This window comes from Phyllobates terribilis, unplaced genomic scaffold, assembly GCF_046119375.1.
Source record: "Phyllobates terribilis strain yellow unplaced genomic scaffold, ASM4611937v1 Scaffold_5__5_contigs__length_657084704, whole genome shotgun sequence".
Lineage (NCBI taxonomy): Eukaryota > Metazoa > Chordata > Amphibia > Anura > Dendrobatidae > Phyllobates > Phyllobates terribilis.
The window spans coordinates 151980178-151996949 of record NW_027362765.1 but is presented as its reverse complement, the minus strand read 5'-3'; the positions used below and the strand labels follow the sequence as shown (position 1 = coordinate 151996949).

Here is a 16772-nt window from a genome sequence, read left to right as displayed (position 1 = left end):
AGCGTAAAAAAATATGCAGCATTTCTGCATCGTGGGCACATAGCCTAACAGTAACGAATTAGCCTGCTTTCCATATATGGCAATAAGGTCACATGGTTAGACCACATGTCAAGGTCCTGAGCTTAGTTCAGTGTGTGCTCAGGGACAAGGAGAGAGGAGGAGACATGGTGTGGTGTCTGGTCTTACCTGTGAAAAGCTGAAGAACAGGTATGGAAGCTCAGATCTCTGGTGTATGAGAGACCACAGTGCAGCTGCAATCAGCTGTGTGATAAGGACTGTACAGATAAGCAGAAGCTAGGACTCAGGAATCACTGCACCGTTTATGTACAGTACAGACCAAAAGTTTGGACACACCTCATTTAAAGATTTTTCTGTATTTTCTTGACTATGAAAATTGTACATTCACACTGAAGGCATCAAAACTATGAATTAACACATGTGGAATTATATACTTAACAAAAAAGTGTGAAACAACTGAAAATATGTCTTATATTCTAGGTTCTTCAAAGTAGCCACCTTTTGCTTTGATGACTGCTTTGCACACTCTTGGCATTCTCTTGATGAGCTTCAAGAGGCAGTCACCGGAAATGGTTTTCACTTCACAGGTGTGCCCTGTCAGGTTTAACAAGTGGGATTTCTTGCCTTATAAATGGGGTTGGGACTATCAGTTGTGTTGTGCAGAAGTTTGGTGGGTACACAGCTGATAGTCCTACTGAATAGACTGTTAGAATTTGTATTATGGCAAGAAAAAAGCAGCTAAGTAAAGAAAAACGAGTGGCCATCATTACTTTAAGAAATGAAGGTCAGTCAGTCCGAAAAATTGGGAAAACTTTGAAAGTGTCCCCAAGTGCAGTTGCAAAAACCATCAAGCGCTACAAAGAAACTGGCTCACATGAGGACCGCCCCAGGAAAGTAAGACCAAGAGTCACCCCTGCTTCTGAGGATAAGTTTATCCGAGTCACCAGCCTCAGAAATTGCAGGTTAACAGTAGCTCAGATTAGAGACCAGGTCAATGTCACACAGAGTTCTAGCAGCAGACACATCTCTTCAACAACTGTTAAGAGGAGACTTTGTGCAGCAGGCCTTCATGGTAAAATAGCTGCTAGGAAACCACTGCTAAGGACAGGCAACAAGCAGAAGAGACTTGTTTGGGCTAAAGAACACAAGGAATGGACATTAGACCAGTGGAAATCTGTGCTTTGGTCTGATGAGTCCAAATTTGAGATCTTTGGTTCCAACCACCGTGTCTTTGTGCGACGCAGAAAAGGTGAACAGATGGACTCTACATGCCTGGTTCCCATCGTGAAGCATGGAGGAGGAGGTGTGATGGTGTGGGGTGCTTTGCTGGTGACACTGTTGGGGATTTATTCAAAATTGAAGGCATACTGAACCAGCATGGCTACCACAGCATCTTGCAGCGGCATGCTATTCCATCCGGTTTGTGTTTAGTTGGACCATCATTTATTTTTCAACAGGACAATGACCCCAAACACACCTCCAGGCTGTGAAAGGGCTATTTGACCAAGAAGGAGAGTAATGGGGTGCTACGCCAGATGACCTGGCCTCCACAGTCACCAGACCTGAACCCAATCGAGATCGTTTGGGGTGAGCTGGACCGCAGAGTGAAGGCAAAAGGGCCAACAAGTGCTAAGCATCTTTGGGAACTCCTTCAAGATTGTTGGAAGACCATTTCCAGTGACTACCTCTTGAAGCTCATCAAGAGAATGCCAAGAGTGTGCAAAGCAGTCATCAAAGCAAAAGGTGGCTACTTTGAAGAACCTAGAATATAAGACATATTTTCAGCTGTTTCACACTTTTTTGTTAAGTATATAATTCCACATATGTTAATTCATAGTTTTGATGCCCTCAGTGTGAATGTACAATTTTCATAGTCATGAAAATACAGAAAAATCTTTAAATGAGAAGGTGTATCCAAACTTTTGGTCTGTACTGTATCTGAATTATCATACTGGAAAGTAACTGTGCTTGCTGCATTGAAATAGAAACTCTGCTGAATCATCTTTCTGGATTTACCAGTATTTATTTGCAAGAAGTAAAGTTTACCAATAGCCTATCCGAACCCTGTTTTCTGGACTGGGTGCACAACATAACATCACACCAGGAAACAGAAGTTAATACAGTGCACCCTGGCATCACAAACTACATTTTCTTTTACTTTTATTCCTGTCATAGTGAAGTGGTAATACCCGCACACCACCTGTGTGTGACCTATGGCAGAGTAGTGCATCACTGGCATTATATATACAGTGGGAAAATAAGTATTTGATCCCTTGCTGTTTTTGTAAGTTTGCCCACTGACAAAGACATGAACAGTCTATAATTTTAAGGGTAGGTTAATTTTAACATTGAGAGATAGAATATCCAAAAAAAATCAAGAAAATCACATTATATAAATTAGATATGACGCGCCCCTGGGCCTGTGTCGCGCTGCGCTGCGCATGCGGGAGCTTACCCGGAGCCGGATCTGTGGAGGGTTGTAGTCTCGTGGCGGTGACCCGGTCCGTGCCCAGGGAGTCAAACTAGACGGCAGTCCATTAGTAGTAAATGGTTGATGACTACGCCACCCGTTGAGTGCAGCCAGGGGGCTGCTGCTGCAGGGCAGACCGCTGAGGCCGATGGTGGGATTGTGCAGCGTGATAGTATAACCCCCAACGGGAGGGGTATGGCCTCAGGGCAGCCGACGTGGATGATGGGGGTAGCAGGAACCACTCAGAGACGGTACGGTGTAGTTCAGGGTCTTTACTGGTAACAACAAAAGACCCTCCCGGAGTACTTGCTAGCGGATGGGGCCTGGTCAGTCCTTGAGCAGATGGGATCTCCCCTGGCCAGGCGTAGTTGTAGGCCTCCCAAACTGACTGTACTCTTCTGGCTACCTTGCTAGGAGCTGATGTAAGTAGCCCACGTCCCTGAGTGTACCGTGTGGTGCTCACCCGTATGGCCGGTGACTCGGGGCCTTCTAATGGCTTCCGCTCCACGATGGCGGTGCTGGTCCCACGCGTGTGACCGTGCCTTCGGGCTTCTGGGCCAGAGGACCTGAAATCCCCTGCCTGACGGATTCTGCTGCTGGGCAGGAATTAGTCCCCACAGCCTCGGACTCCGGGTCCGGTAAAAAGTCTTCTTAGTCAGGGCGAACTCTGCAGCTGCCAGCCCCTGACTCCTTGTAACTGCTGTTTCTTCCTATGCTGTCTCTACTTCTTCTCTTCTTCTACTCACTCACCCTGCCTCAGCCCCAGGTTTATATAGGGGAAGTTCTTCCCCTCCCAAGACTGGGCAGGAGGTGTGGCATGCACAGGATCCCTGACTAAAGGACCTCCCACCTGCTCTCAGACATAACATTACGTTACTGTGGCAACCAGACCCCTGGGGTGTCACATTCCCCCCTAGTAAAATTTAGTACTCCGGGACTAAACACATTTAGAAAACATAACAAGGCAAAACATTAATAATACAATAAGAAAACACATAAAGATGGAAGAAAGCAAGGTGTCCATTTCACCAACACAGGGAGACGTAACCAGGTAGGGGTCTGTTCTACCCCGAGTCCTTGACAGTCTTTAGTCCATCCTGGGTTACGCTCCAACTATATACAAGGATTCCCGGTAAATCCACCAAGGATTCCTAAAAACAACTAGAAATGCAAAATTACACACAAGCAACTATAGACAGGTAAACATTATAAAATAGCTTAAACATTTAGATCCTCCAACGTGCGGGTAACTGGCCTCTAGTGGCCCTAGTGGACCTACGGAGCTGACTGTCTGGCCCTGAACTACAGGGTGTAGGAGCTGTCAAGGGTAAACTGGGCAGCTGTCTACCGGCTCTTTGTCTCACTAGGGGTACGGCAGGCTCACTATAAGCAGAGGGTTGATTCTCCTGTTCTACTTGTGTGGAGTCTTCTGCCTCCTGGACCGGCTGTTCTTCCAGCTCTACCCGTTGCTCCGTAGGTTCTTGGGATGATGGTTGGAGGAAGGTGAGTACGGGTACCACAACTGCACCATTGACTTGAGTCCAAGACCGAGGGAAGTCCCCGAGCACGGTACTAACCATATCTTCCCTTTCTCCCACGGGTCGATGGTCTTCTTGTTCCTCTTCAGGGTTCCTCAGTTGTTCGGGACACTTCTTCAGGTGGTCCCGGGATACAATGGCTGTGGTTTCCCCTCCGTCTTTACTGATGGTACAGACCTTCGGGTTCTCGTGGCTTGAGGGCAGTACGGTGTACGGGTCCTTCTCCCACTGGTCATCCAACTTGTGGAGCCGTCTTTTCCTCTTCAAGACCTGCTCTCCGGGTACCAGGGGAACAGCGGGAGCATACTGGTTGTAAGTCTTCTCTTGTCTTTCCCTAGCCTGACAGAGACTTCGCTCCACGCTCTCCTGTACTCTCCGGTACTGCTGCTGCCTCTCTGTGTCCCAGTCTGTTTCTGGTGAAGTGTCCTCAGGTGTCAGGACTCCCATTTCCAGGTCAACAGGTAACTTACCAGGTCTCGCCCTCATTAGGTAAGCCGGGGTACAGTTGGTGGAACCTACCGGGATGTGGTTGTATAGGTCCACCAGATCGGGCAACTTCTCAGGCCACAGACTGCGTTCTTCCAGGGGCAATGTTTTTAGAAGATCCATTACCACCTGGTTCATTTTTTCACAAAGTCCATTAGTTTGCGGATGGTAGGGTGTCGTCCTTATCTTCCGGCAGCCATACAGATTGCAGAATTCCTGGAAGACCTCCGCTTCAAAGGCAGGTCCCTGGTCCGTCAGCACTTGGTCCGGGTACCCGTGTGGACGGCAGAAGTGCTGCTGGAAGGCCCTAGCTGCTGTTTGAGCCGTTAAGTCCTTGACGGGGACGACAACCAAGAACCGGGAGTAATGATCCACGATGGTTAACGCGTAGACGTAGCCACTTCTGCTTGGGGTCAGTTTTACATGATCCAAGGCTACCAGTTCCAACGGTTGCCGGGTGACGATGGACTGCAGGGGAGTCTTCTGGCTGGCCCGGTCCTTCCTTCTCAGATTGCACGGGCCACAGTCTCTGCACCACTTCTCGATGGTTCCCCTCATGCCTACCCAGTGGAACCGCTCGCGCAGCAGGAACTCCAGCTTTTTCCACCCGAAGTGTCCAGCTCCGTCGTGGTATGCCTCCATCACCATGGCTGCGTCTCTTCGGGGCACCACTACTTGCCAGAGTAGTTCATGCGTCCGGGAGTTGACCATTCTGCGGCACAACTTCCCCTTGTAAAGGAATAGTCGACTCTTCTCCGCCCATAGTTGTTTGGCTTCCTCCGGAGCGTCTGGTTCAAGGCGAGCCTCCGGCCGAGTCAGCATCTCCTTCACCAGTCGGACGGCAGGGTCGCTGTCTTGCGTTTCCGCCCAGTTGTAGTGGGGTAAGGGGTTCAACGTAGCAGCCTGCTTACCCCTTACCCGGTGGGAATACTGGATAGTCCCATGACGGTGGAACGCAGGGAGTTCAACTTCTTCCAGTCCCTCCGGATCTTCTCCTTCGTCCGGCAGGTTGGGCATCCTGGACAGGGCGTCCGCGTTAGTATTGGAGCGTCCTGCCCGGTATTTGATTGTGAACTCGTAGTTGGACAGACGGGCCATCCACCTCTGCTCCAGGGCACCGAGTCTTGCCGTGTCCAGGTGTGTCAACGGGTTGTTATCCGTGTATACGGTGAACCGGGAAGAAGCGAGGTAATGCCTAAAGCGCTCGGTGACTGCCCATACCACGGCCAGGAACTCTAGCTTAAATGAGCTGTAATTTTCGGGGTTCCTTTCGGTGGGTCGCAGTTTTCGGCTGGCATAGGAGATTACTCGTTCTCTCCCCTGCTGAATCTGGGACAGTACGGCTCCTAGCCCGATGTTACTGGCGTCGGTGTAGAGGATGAAGGGCTGGCTATAGTCCGGGTACGCCAAGATTTCATCCCCCGTGAGGGCCATCTTCAGCTGGCGGAAGGACTCTTCTTCTAGCTTTTCCCATTTGAAGGGCGGCTTCTGGTTCTTGGCCTTCCGGGACTGGCCTATCAGAAGGTCCTGCATAGGTGCTGCCTTTTTGGTGAAACCGGGAATAAACCTTCGGTAGTAGCCTACCAACCCTAGGAACTGCCGCACTTCTTTTACGCTGGAGGGGCTTGGCCATCCCTTAATTGCGGTGATCTTATCGGGGTCGGGAGCCACTCCGTCAGCGCTCACCACGTGTCCCAGGTATTGCACCTTTGGTTTCAGGAGGTGACACTTGGAGGGTTTCACCTTTAGGCCGTAACTCGCCAGAGCTTCGAACACCTCCGCCAGGTGTTTCAGGTGGTCCTCATAAGTTTTGGAGTATACGATGACATCGTCCAGGTACAACAGGACCGTCTCGAAGTTTCTGTGGCCCAGACAGCACTCCATTAATCGTTGGAAGGTTCCTGGGGCGTTGCAGAGTCCGAACGGCATGCAGGTGAACTCGCTAAGTCCCATCGGGGTGGTGAATGCGGTCTTCTCCCGGTCCGCCTCTGCTACAGGAACCTGCCAGTACCCGCTAGTGAGATCCAAGGTAGAGAAGAAGTTAGCAGATCTTAAAGCAGCCAATGACTCCTCTATCCTTGGTAAGGGGTACGCATCCTTGTGTGTGATACGGTTGATTTTCCGGTAATCTACACACATCCTCATGGTGTTGTCTTTCTTTTTGACTAAAACTAGTGGGGCTGCCCAGGGGCTACAGCTATCCCGGATTACCCCAGCCTCCTTCATGTCTCTAAGCATCCCCTTGGCGTGTTGGTAATGTGCAGGGGGTACGGGTCGATACCTCTCTTTTATGGGAGGATGATCTCCCGTGGGGATGCGGTGTTCTACCCCCTTGACTCGCCCGAAGTCTAACGGGTGTTTACTAAACACTCTCTCATACTCTTGAACCACCCGATAGACTCCTTGTTTCTGATGTGAGGGAGTGGAGTCAGTACCCAGATGTAGTTGCTGACACCAGTCCTCCATGTCTTTCTTAGAGCCGTTACCTTCCTCCGGGTGAGATGGAGGCAAGGGTTCCACAGATTGTATAGAATTTTGATTAGTGGTATATAATTTGGCTAGCGTGGCATACCGGGGCAGGTACACTTCCCTCTCCCCGATATTTATTATGCGAACGGGCACCCTCCCATGGCGTACATTGACCACCCCCCGTGCTGTCAAAATGGTGGGCCTACTGTCTGAGTAAACTGGTTCTACCATTGCCTGGTAATCTCTACCTCTCAGACCAATAGCTGCCCGGCACCAAATCATCATTTCACTTTTTGGGGGCATGGCAATAGGAAAAGGGTCACACATTCTTACGCTACCAATCTCACCGCCGGAGAGTTCCACTTGTTGCCGTTGCATCAGTGCCCGGATCTCTTTCTGGAGCACCCGCTGCTCGCCGGAGCTGGCGTTCTTGGCAACCTGCTGTAAAAGGAAAATCACCTCTGCAAGACAATTTTCAATTACGTTAGTTCCTAGAGTTATTTTTGGGTGACTCTCATGTTTATCAATATCTACAATGATCAGTCCCTGTGCGGCCAGTTCGACTCTACCGATTTTGAGGGTCACCTCTTTAAATCCGATCTGTGGCACGGGCTGGCCATTGCTGGCGATGATACTCAAGTCGTCGTCAGGGTAGCGGGTAATATCCGAGTCATTCCAGTACTGCTTGAAGAGCACGTACGGGATGGTGGTGACCTGTGACCCGGTATCCAGTAGGGCACTCATGGGAATGCCATCCAGTACCACAGGCAAGACTGGACGTCCTCCCACATATCTGTCGCGCCAGTTCGATGGGCCTGGTGATCTTTTTCCTGGGGGTTGGCCCTCTACCCCAGGTTGTGCCCGTTTAAAGAACAGTACCTTTCCATATGTCCGGGTTGATTGCAGCGGCGGCAGATGGGTCGTCCGTCCTCGCTGTATCGGTCACTGGGTCTTCCTCTGGCCGGTGGGGTCCTCCTTGGTCGACGCCACGGGATGTCCTCCGGTCCGGATGCCAGCTGGATCTTCCCTGGGGTGGAAACCTGTAAAGACTGCACAGTTCGGGTTAGCGCAGCAACGCTCTTAACTAGCTCTTGGACCTGATGGTGTAGGTCTGGAGCCGGGTCATTGTCCAAAGCCTGCGCATGAGCTCCCACAGGCCCTGTCGACAAGGGCGCCGCCTCCTGGTGGTAAGTGATAGCTGGGCGCCTGTGGGTCACAACGCCACCCGGTGCTGGTTCTCGGAGCACCCGGATAGCTCTATCCTTGAACTGTGCAAAGTCCAGATGGGGATCCTGTAAGGCCATTGCCCGCAACTGGGTTCGGTGGGCATTGCAATATAAACCCTCTATAAATTGTTCAGTCAACAGCCTGTCCTCGTTTCCCACCCCATCAGGGTCGGTCTGCTTTATGGCCCTCAGGGCCTCTTGTAGGTTTAGTGCATAGTCCCTTATACTCTCATGCGCTCGCTGCTTGCACCCGTAGAATCTAAGCTTGATCTCGGCTGAGGTGCGGGTATCGAAGGTGTCCCTCAGCCGGGTTAGTATCCCTGCGACAGTCCTCCTCCCAGGTGGCCAAGATTTTACTTCTCTTTTGGCTGCCCCGGTTAGTTGGGCCACCAGGATGCTCACTTTTTGCTCTTCTGTGAGGGGGTACACCTGGAAGAGGCTATCCAGCTTTTCTCTAAAGTCATGCAGGGTATGTGACTCCCCTGAGTACTGGGGTAGCCAAGCTGCTCCCGGGATATAGGGCATGGTGAAGGGCATAACTGCAGCAGCGGTAGCGCTGGCGGGGGTTGAGGCAGTGAAGCTCTCCTCCGTATCCGACATCTTCCTCCCCCCTAGTGGACCGTGGCCTACCTTGCGATGATCCTCTTCCGTAGGCCGCGGCTCCGCAGTGGATCGTCAGGGTTGAGGACCTTCCGTCGCGCTCCTGTGACGTCGGCGTCTGCTGGGCTCCTTCCAGGACCTTACGCAACGTCCGGACGTGAGGCGGGGCTTCAGTTCTCGCGCGCTTTCGGAGTCCACGCCCCTCTTCTTCCCGCGCGGCGTCCCCAAGATGGCGTCCAACGGCGGGAAAACTCCACGGATGGCGGGAAGAAGGCCGAAGATGGCGCCGGATGGCGGGAAACTTCACTGATGGCGGGAAGAAGGTAGAAGATGGCGCCGGATGGCGGGAAACCTCCACGGATAGCGGGAATCTTCACCACTGGTAAGTTTGAACAGTCTTTGCTTTTCAGGCACGCAGTACCCGGTGGTTGCGGGCACGAAATCCTGCCGACTACGCCAAAGTTGACGCGCCCCTGGGCCTGTGTCGCGCTGCGCTGCGCATGCGGGAGCTTACCCGGAGCCGGATCTGTGGAGGGTTGTAGTCTCGTGGCGGTGACCCGGTCCGTGCCCAGGGAGTCAAACTAGACGGCAGTCCATTAGTAGTAAATGGTTGATGACTACGCCACCCGTTGAGTGCAGCCAGGGGGCTGCTGCTGCAGGGCAGACCGCTGAGGCCGATGGTGGGATTGTGCAGCGTGATAGTATAACCCCCAACGGGAGGGGTATGGCCTCAGGGCAGCCGACGTGGATGATGGGGGTAGCAGGAACCACTCAGAGACGGTACGGTGTAGTTCAGGGTCTTTACTGGTAACAACAAAAGACCCTCCCGGAGTACTTGCTAGCGGATGGGGCCTGGTCAGTCCTTGAGCAGATGGGATCTCCCCTGGCCAGGCGTAGTTGTAGGCCTCCCAAACTGACTGTACTCTTCTGGCTACCTTGCTAGGAGCTGATGTAAGTAGCCCACGTCCCTGAGTGTACCGTGTGGTGCTCACCCGTATGGCCGGTGACTCGGGGCCTTCTAATGGCTTCCGCTCCACGATGGCGGTGCTGGTCCCACGCGTGTGACCGTGCCTTCGGGCTTCTGGGCCAGAGGACCTGAAATCCCCTGCCTGACGGATTCTGCTGCTGGGCAGGAATTAGTCCCCACAGCCTCGGACTCCGGGTCCGGTAAAAAGTCTTCTTAGTCAGGGCGAACTCTGCAGCTGCCAGCCCCTGACTCCTTGTAACTGCTGTTTCTTCCTATGCTGTCTCTACTTCTTCTCTTCTTCTACTCACTCACCCTGCCTCAGCCCCAGGTTTATATAGGGGAAGTTCTTCCCCTCCCAAGACTGGGCAGGAGGTGTGGCATGCACAGGATCCCTGACTAAAGGACCTCCCACCTGCTCTCAGACATAACATTACGTTACTGTGGCAACCAGACCCCTGGGGTGTCACAGATACATTTATTTACATTTTGCTCAAATTCAGAGCCGAAACGTCGCCTTAGCTCTCTCTCAGCGACTAAATCACTGGATTATGCTAAGGATTGCTGTCTTCATTTTTGAATTATATATATGTATATATAGATAGATTGATGGCCCCATCAGACTATAGTTATGCCACTGCTTTTTTTGGGGTATGCTGAAGGGGACTATATATATACGATTTGTGATTGAAATGTGGTAGTTCGCCCTCTCATCTGACACAGATGGCGACTCTTGGTGAGGTAGAAGGCAACTGAGCCTTGTTCCTTGTCAGACTCTGAAAGCTATAGCAGTGTGCTGTAAGTGAACGTATTGAGTCGTGACGTCACTGCTTTCTTACAGTGACGTCCAGTGAGAACACCACAGGGGCCTCACACAACTATATACCGCTTCTGATTGGAGGACAAAACAAAGGGCGGGAAATCTCAGCAACTCGGTCGCTAGAGGCAGCGAGGGTGGTGAGGCGGGGACAGGGCGTGTCCGAGGAGGAGCGGGCTGACTGGAGGTGTCGCTTATGTCTCCGCAGCTGGAGCTGAAGAAATGAGCCCGGGAGTTCTCCGGCGCTGGGGTTCCAACATTCTCTGGGACACAAGGTCCCATGGACGTCGCCGGTGACTGGAGCCAACCTGAGTGAGTAGCGGGACCTCACCGTGTTACTTTTCCGAGTTGTTACACTCGTCTCCGAGCAACCAGCGCGGACTCCCGCGGAGCAGGGACCAGCACGAAGCAGGGTGGTCGTGCCTCGCACTGAGGACCCCTATAAATCCGGATATAGGTCCTTTGTCATCTATATATGCAGATAATAAAAGTCCTACACCACTCATTACATACAGGCTCTGGTGTGACGTTACAGAGGGATCACACAGCATCCTGCATATTGTGATGTCCCAGCAGCAATGTTCTCCATTGCAATGTTCTAGTTGTACTCTATATAGTGAGAATTCACATAGTATTACACATATGATCATATTGCTATAGTACCTGTCTTATGTTTTTTTTGTAACAACTTACATACACTTTATACATTTTCTTATGAATTATATTTTCTATAATGTCCCACATAGTGTGATTATTGCTATGTTATTTTTCCAAAGTATCTTGTATATTGTCAGCTTTCATTCACTATTATTTTAGTCATTTAGTTTCTTTTAGCCTGGTAAATATGACGTCTCATATATTCTGCTTTGTATTGTGACTTTTATTATATATATTTCCATATTTAGATTTTATATATTTATAGTATTTCATATATCTTATATAGTGCAATATTGTACTTTTATATAGTATACATTGTGATATTTCATATAGTGCATAACCATGATATTTCCTTTTACATCCTATATATGCCGTCTCATGTGCGTTCTTTTTTTGTATTGTGTATGTGTGTGTGTGTATGTATATATATATATATATATATATATATATATATATATATATATAATATTAGAGAGAATTGATTTATTTTTCCATAATATGTCTTGCAATATTTTAGATCTCATGCTACTTCAATGAGTATCTGATATTTTATATAGTCTGACATAGTGATATTTTATTTTCACACACTACGTCTCAATTTTTTTTTAGATTAAAAATGCCGTGTCCAGATATTACTTTATAAAGGATAGGTAATTATTAGTCTACATATTATTAATAATTTTTGGGTCTGTGATATTATTTGCAGGATGCTTTTGGGATCTTTTATAGGGTTTGGATTTATAGTGTTAATTTACTGTGTATTCCATCAACAAATAAACTTATAAAAATCTCATGGTGTCTTTCAAAAGCATTTAAAACTATTGAAAAAATATATGGATAAATATTAGATTTTTTTTTTTTTTTGCTAGTGAACGTATAATACACAGGAAAATAAGCAACTTCGATTTTTCTGATACGATATACTTCAGCTTCTTTCTCCTGGACTGATGTTTCTCTCTCAGATCAGGGGGAAACTCTTATGTTCAGTGAAGACAGATTTTCATGTTACTGAGATAGTGTCATTGTCATTTCAGGAGAACTTGTAGCAGGATGTCTGTGTCTGCCACTAGCTTTTCCCTCCCCTCTCTATAGAACTTCATGAGCACCAACTGCCATCTCTTATCTCAGTAAGGCCACAGCCCCATTATCAGTATTTGGTCAGTATGTTTTCTCAAGAGTGGGAGCCAAAACCAGGAGTGGGTGATAAATGCAGAATTGGTGACTTGTTTCTATTATACCTTTTCTCTGATTGTTCCTCACCTGGTTTTGGCTCCCACTCCTGAGAAAAAATACTGACCAAATACTGATAGTGAGGCCGTGGCCTACTGGGAAGATCTGTCTTCACTGAATAGAGATTTTACCAAGGAATTAAGACTGAAAGATCAGTCTGAGACCGAGAAACAAGCAGATTTATATTAAAGCTGATATATTACAAAGTTGCTTACAGTTTATTTCTGTGTAATATTGATCTATGAAATAAAATTTAAAATGATGGTTACTCTTTAAGCTAAGTGTGGTAAAAAAAGCATTCTTTCATGTCTTTAAATGGAGATTGTCAGCACAGAATGACTGTTTAAACTAAGTACAGGCACCCTGTGTACCCTTGGCTTGGCCAAGCATTTCTGTGCATCTTCCCTTCATCTCCAGTAGTCATCCCACCCTCTTCTTTGATTGACAGCTCTGGATTTATAGCAGCTTAGAAGGGTGTATATAGATGGAAAGAAAAGGTGGGAAGGTACATTTAAATGTTTGGTCACACCAAGGGTGCACCAAGCTCCTGCACTTGGTTTGAACAGTCATTCTGTGCTGACAAGCTCCCTTTAAAACCATTGGAAAAAATTGGGCGAAATTTATTAACTCTTTTGAAAGCATTTTAAAGACTTTCTGCACCTTTAACCTACAAGGGTTGTGGTTTGCTGGGAGAGGGGTGTGGTACAACGTGCGACACCATGTGCCAAAAAAGTGCACCAAAATACTTTGATAAAGTTAGCGCATTTTAAGACTGTCTGATTTAGGTTACTGTTCACGAATTAGTGTGAATTAATAAAATTGACGTACTGCCGTGTGTGACTGAGACCTTATGGTGATACTATAGCTACAAGCCTTTATGCCCCCTAGACATGCATACTACACAGTCTCTATATAGTCCACAATGACAAGACTGACCGTGGGTATCCCCACCATAACTTCCAGCCTCAATACACATGTGACGTGGTAAATTTGGGTTGAGAGACTCACAGCCACTCCGGGCATTGCAGTCCGTTCGCAGACCGTAAAATATGCCCATCTGAACACGGCTTTGGGCTCTTTTCACACTTTGTTTCATTAATCCTTCCTTGCATGACCCATAGGTTCCTATAGCCCTGATGGAAGCCAAAATAGCATCCATTATACATTGGGAATTAGCAAAAAGGTAGGAGTAATGACCCACCACGCAAACCAATGTTCTCACAGTGTACTAGACAATAGACAGCAAGGATGTGAAAACCTTAAAACATAACTTTTAATACTAATGTGATAAAAAAAATGCCACTCAAAAAATAGAAACGAGTCACTAAGCCAGACTGACAGCTGCCAGTAATATAGCTCAGGGACCGCCCCTATGTAAATATATTAAAACATTTTTTGAAACAGCCCTGCAGTATGGAGATCAGAAATTCCGGATAGATTCTATAACCGAGGGAGAGTAGATGGACAGGGATCAATAACAACCCTGTGTCAAACAAAAACCCTCTGACATATAGATTTTTCTCAAAAGGTATATACACCCAAGATAATTACTAAACATGTACTCATAAACCACCAATTTGTCCAGTATCTAAGAGTCCATGATGATAAAAATGACATGAGAAAGTAAGTGCATATTGTGTAGTCTGAGTGCAGACCCGGCACAGTTATCACAATTCAAATACAATAGAAGAAAATGGAATTTTCTCACCCATTTTTTCTTTGTTTCCGAGGGAGGAGGTTAATGTCCAGAGATTCCTTCTGAACAAGAATGTGGGGACATGAGGTGGCCCTATTAATCCCTGCCAGCTCACACTTAGACTGACCCCACAAAACTCCTGCCCTCACAAGGGCAGTCCACAGCTAGCCCTGTATGGAGACCCTGCACTTTACCTTTTGCATGCGTTTCATCCAAGTAGAATCCTCAGGGGACTATCTTGTATCCAGGGTATTAAAGTGCTAGGTGCATAAAATAAACATGGGTCCCTCCACTCTCTGTCCTAATCTGCAGGATTAGGACAGAGAGTGGAGGGACCCAAGTTTATTTTATGCACTTAGCGCTTTAATACCCTGGATACAAGATAGTCCCCTGAGGATTTTACTTGGATGAAACGCGTAGGGACTTTTATTCTGCAATGCGATTTTCTAATCCACATTGTATAAAACATTGCTATCTGAATAGCGTTACATATTTTTTTATTAAAGTCAATAGGAGGCAGTTTGTGGATGGGATTTTAGATAGATTTCCATGTCGAAAAACTCTTTGTGAACATACCTTAATTTAGTCTGTAAGGAAATTTACCTACTTCCAGCCCCATGGAGCAGGTGTACCAAGCGAGATCAGCTACTGAGGGCAGATGCTTGCTGTTAGGTAGCTTGCACCTGCTTCTAGCAGCAGCGATTGGAGCCAGCTCCGATCGCTGTTTAAAGGGGGCCTGTTATCAGTTTAATTCTGCCAGACCACGGGCAGCATGAATTAGACAGAGTTCTTTCTGTGAGGTGAAACATTGCTTAAAAGCTGCATGAAATGTTTTGCCTCACAAAAGGAATCATCTGCATTCCTCTGTTGTTCTGTATTCTTTATTTTGCGTCCTCCCCTGGCCAGGAGATGTGGTATGATCAGACCATATTCCTGCACAGTCAGACACAACCATTACACAGTACATAGCAGGGGCATACATTACATCACTGCTGCCATAGAAGTGGACGGAGCAGGGTCACACATTTCTAAGACAGTAGTAGTGTAATGTGTGACACTGCTCTGCCTACTTCTGTGGGAGCAGTGGTGTAGTATATGACCCAGCTCTGTACACTTCAATGGGAGCAGTGGGTGTAATGTGTCCCCACTTCGTCCACTTCTATGGGTGCAGTGATGTATTGTGTGACCCTGCTCCATCCACTACATTGCTACTATAATAGAAATGGACGGAGCAGGGTCACACATTACACTACTGCTGCCATAGAAGTGGACGGAGCGTTGTCACACATTATACTACTACTCCCTGTTTTACCCTGCTCTGTGTACTTCTAAGGGAGCAGTTGTGTAATGTAATGGACATTAGATACACGGCTCTGGGGAGTAGCACTATGGGTGTACATAGAAATAATGGGGCCAGATAGCAGAAGTTCTAATTGCTCTCCACCGTACAGTATAGTGGGCCCTCACATGGTGCACCGTACAGTATAGTGGGCCCTCACATGGTGCACCGTACAGTATAGTGGGCCCTCACATGGTGCACCGTACAGTATAGTGGGCCCTCACATGGTGCACCGTACAGTATAGTGGGCCCTCACATGGTGCACCGTACAGTATAGTGGGCCCTCACATGGTGCACCGTACAGTATAGTGGGCCCTCACATGGTGCACCGTACAGTATAGTGGGCCCTCACATGGTGCACCGTACAGTATAGTGGGCCCCCACATGGTGCACCGTACAGTATAGTGGGCCCCCACATGGTGCACCGTACAGTATAGTGGGCCCCCACATGGTGCACCGTACAGTATAGTGGGCCCCCACATGGTGCACCGTACAGTATAGTGGGCCCCCACATGGTGCACTTTACAGTATAGTGGGCCCCCACATGGTGCACTTTACAGTATAGTGGGCCCCCACATGGTGCACTTTACAGTATAGTGGGCCCCCACATGGTGCACTTTACAGTATAGTGGGCCCCCACATGGTGCACTTTACAGTATAGTGGGCCCCCACATGGTGCACTTTACAGTATAGTGGGCCCCCACATGGTGCACTGTACAGTATAGTGGGCCCCCACATGGTGCACTGTACAGTATAGTGGGCCCCCACATGGTGCACTGTACAGTATAGTGGGCCCTCACATGGTGCACTGTACAGTATAGTGGGCCCCCACATGGTGCACCGTACAGTATAGTGGGCCCCCACATGGTGCACCGTACAGTATAGTGGGCCCCCACATGGTGCACCGTACAGTATAGTGGGCCCCCACATGGTGCACCGTACAGTATAGTGGGCCCCCACATGGTGCACCGTACAGTATAGTGGGCCCCCACATGGTGCACCGTACAGTATAGTGGGCCCCCACATGGTGCACCGTACAGTATAGTGGGCCCCCACATGGTGCACCGTACAGTATAGTGGGCCCCCACATGGTGCACCGTACAGTATAGTGGGCCCCCACATGGTGCACCGTACTGTATAGTGGGCCCCCACATGGTGCACCGTACTGTATAGTGGGGCCCCCACATGGTGCACCGTACAGTATAGTGGGCCCCCACATGGTGCAGCGTACTGTATAGTGGGGCCCCCACATGATCAACATG

General features: G+C 48.7%; 2 protein-coding genes across 7 annotated transcripts in view; one reads left to right on the top strand and one right to left on the bottom strand.

The window, feature by feature from the left end:
- HIGD1B (HIG1 hypoxia inducible domain family member 1B) overlaps positions 1-16772 on the bottom strand; it is a 167799-nt gene that overhangs the window by 95781 nt on the left and 55246 nt on the right. The gene's annotated exons all lie outside the window — the stretch shown is intronic.
- Positions 10737-16772, top strand: part of GJC1 (gap junction protein gamma 1) — a 143042-nt gene continuing 137006 nt past the window's right edge. For 2 of the 5 annotated variants that reach the window (XR_012322016.1, XM_073683208.1), the window contains exon 1: positions 10768-10900. Coding sequence is in view for 1 of the 5 variants with exons in the window: in XM_073683212.1 (XP_073539313.1) it covers positions 10869-10900 (32 nt within the window). In the remaining 4 variants the exon portion in view is untranslated. Of the gene's footprint in view, positions 10901-11854; positions 11896-16772 lie in introns of all 5 variants that reach the window. The other 3 variants (XM_073683209.1, XM_073683212.1, XM_073683211.1) reach the window with 3 other exon arrangements.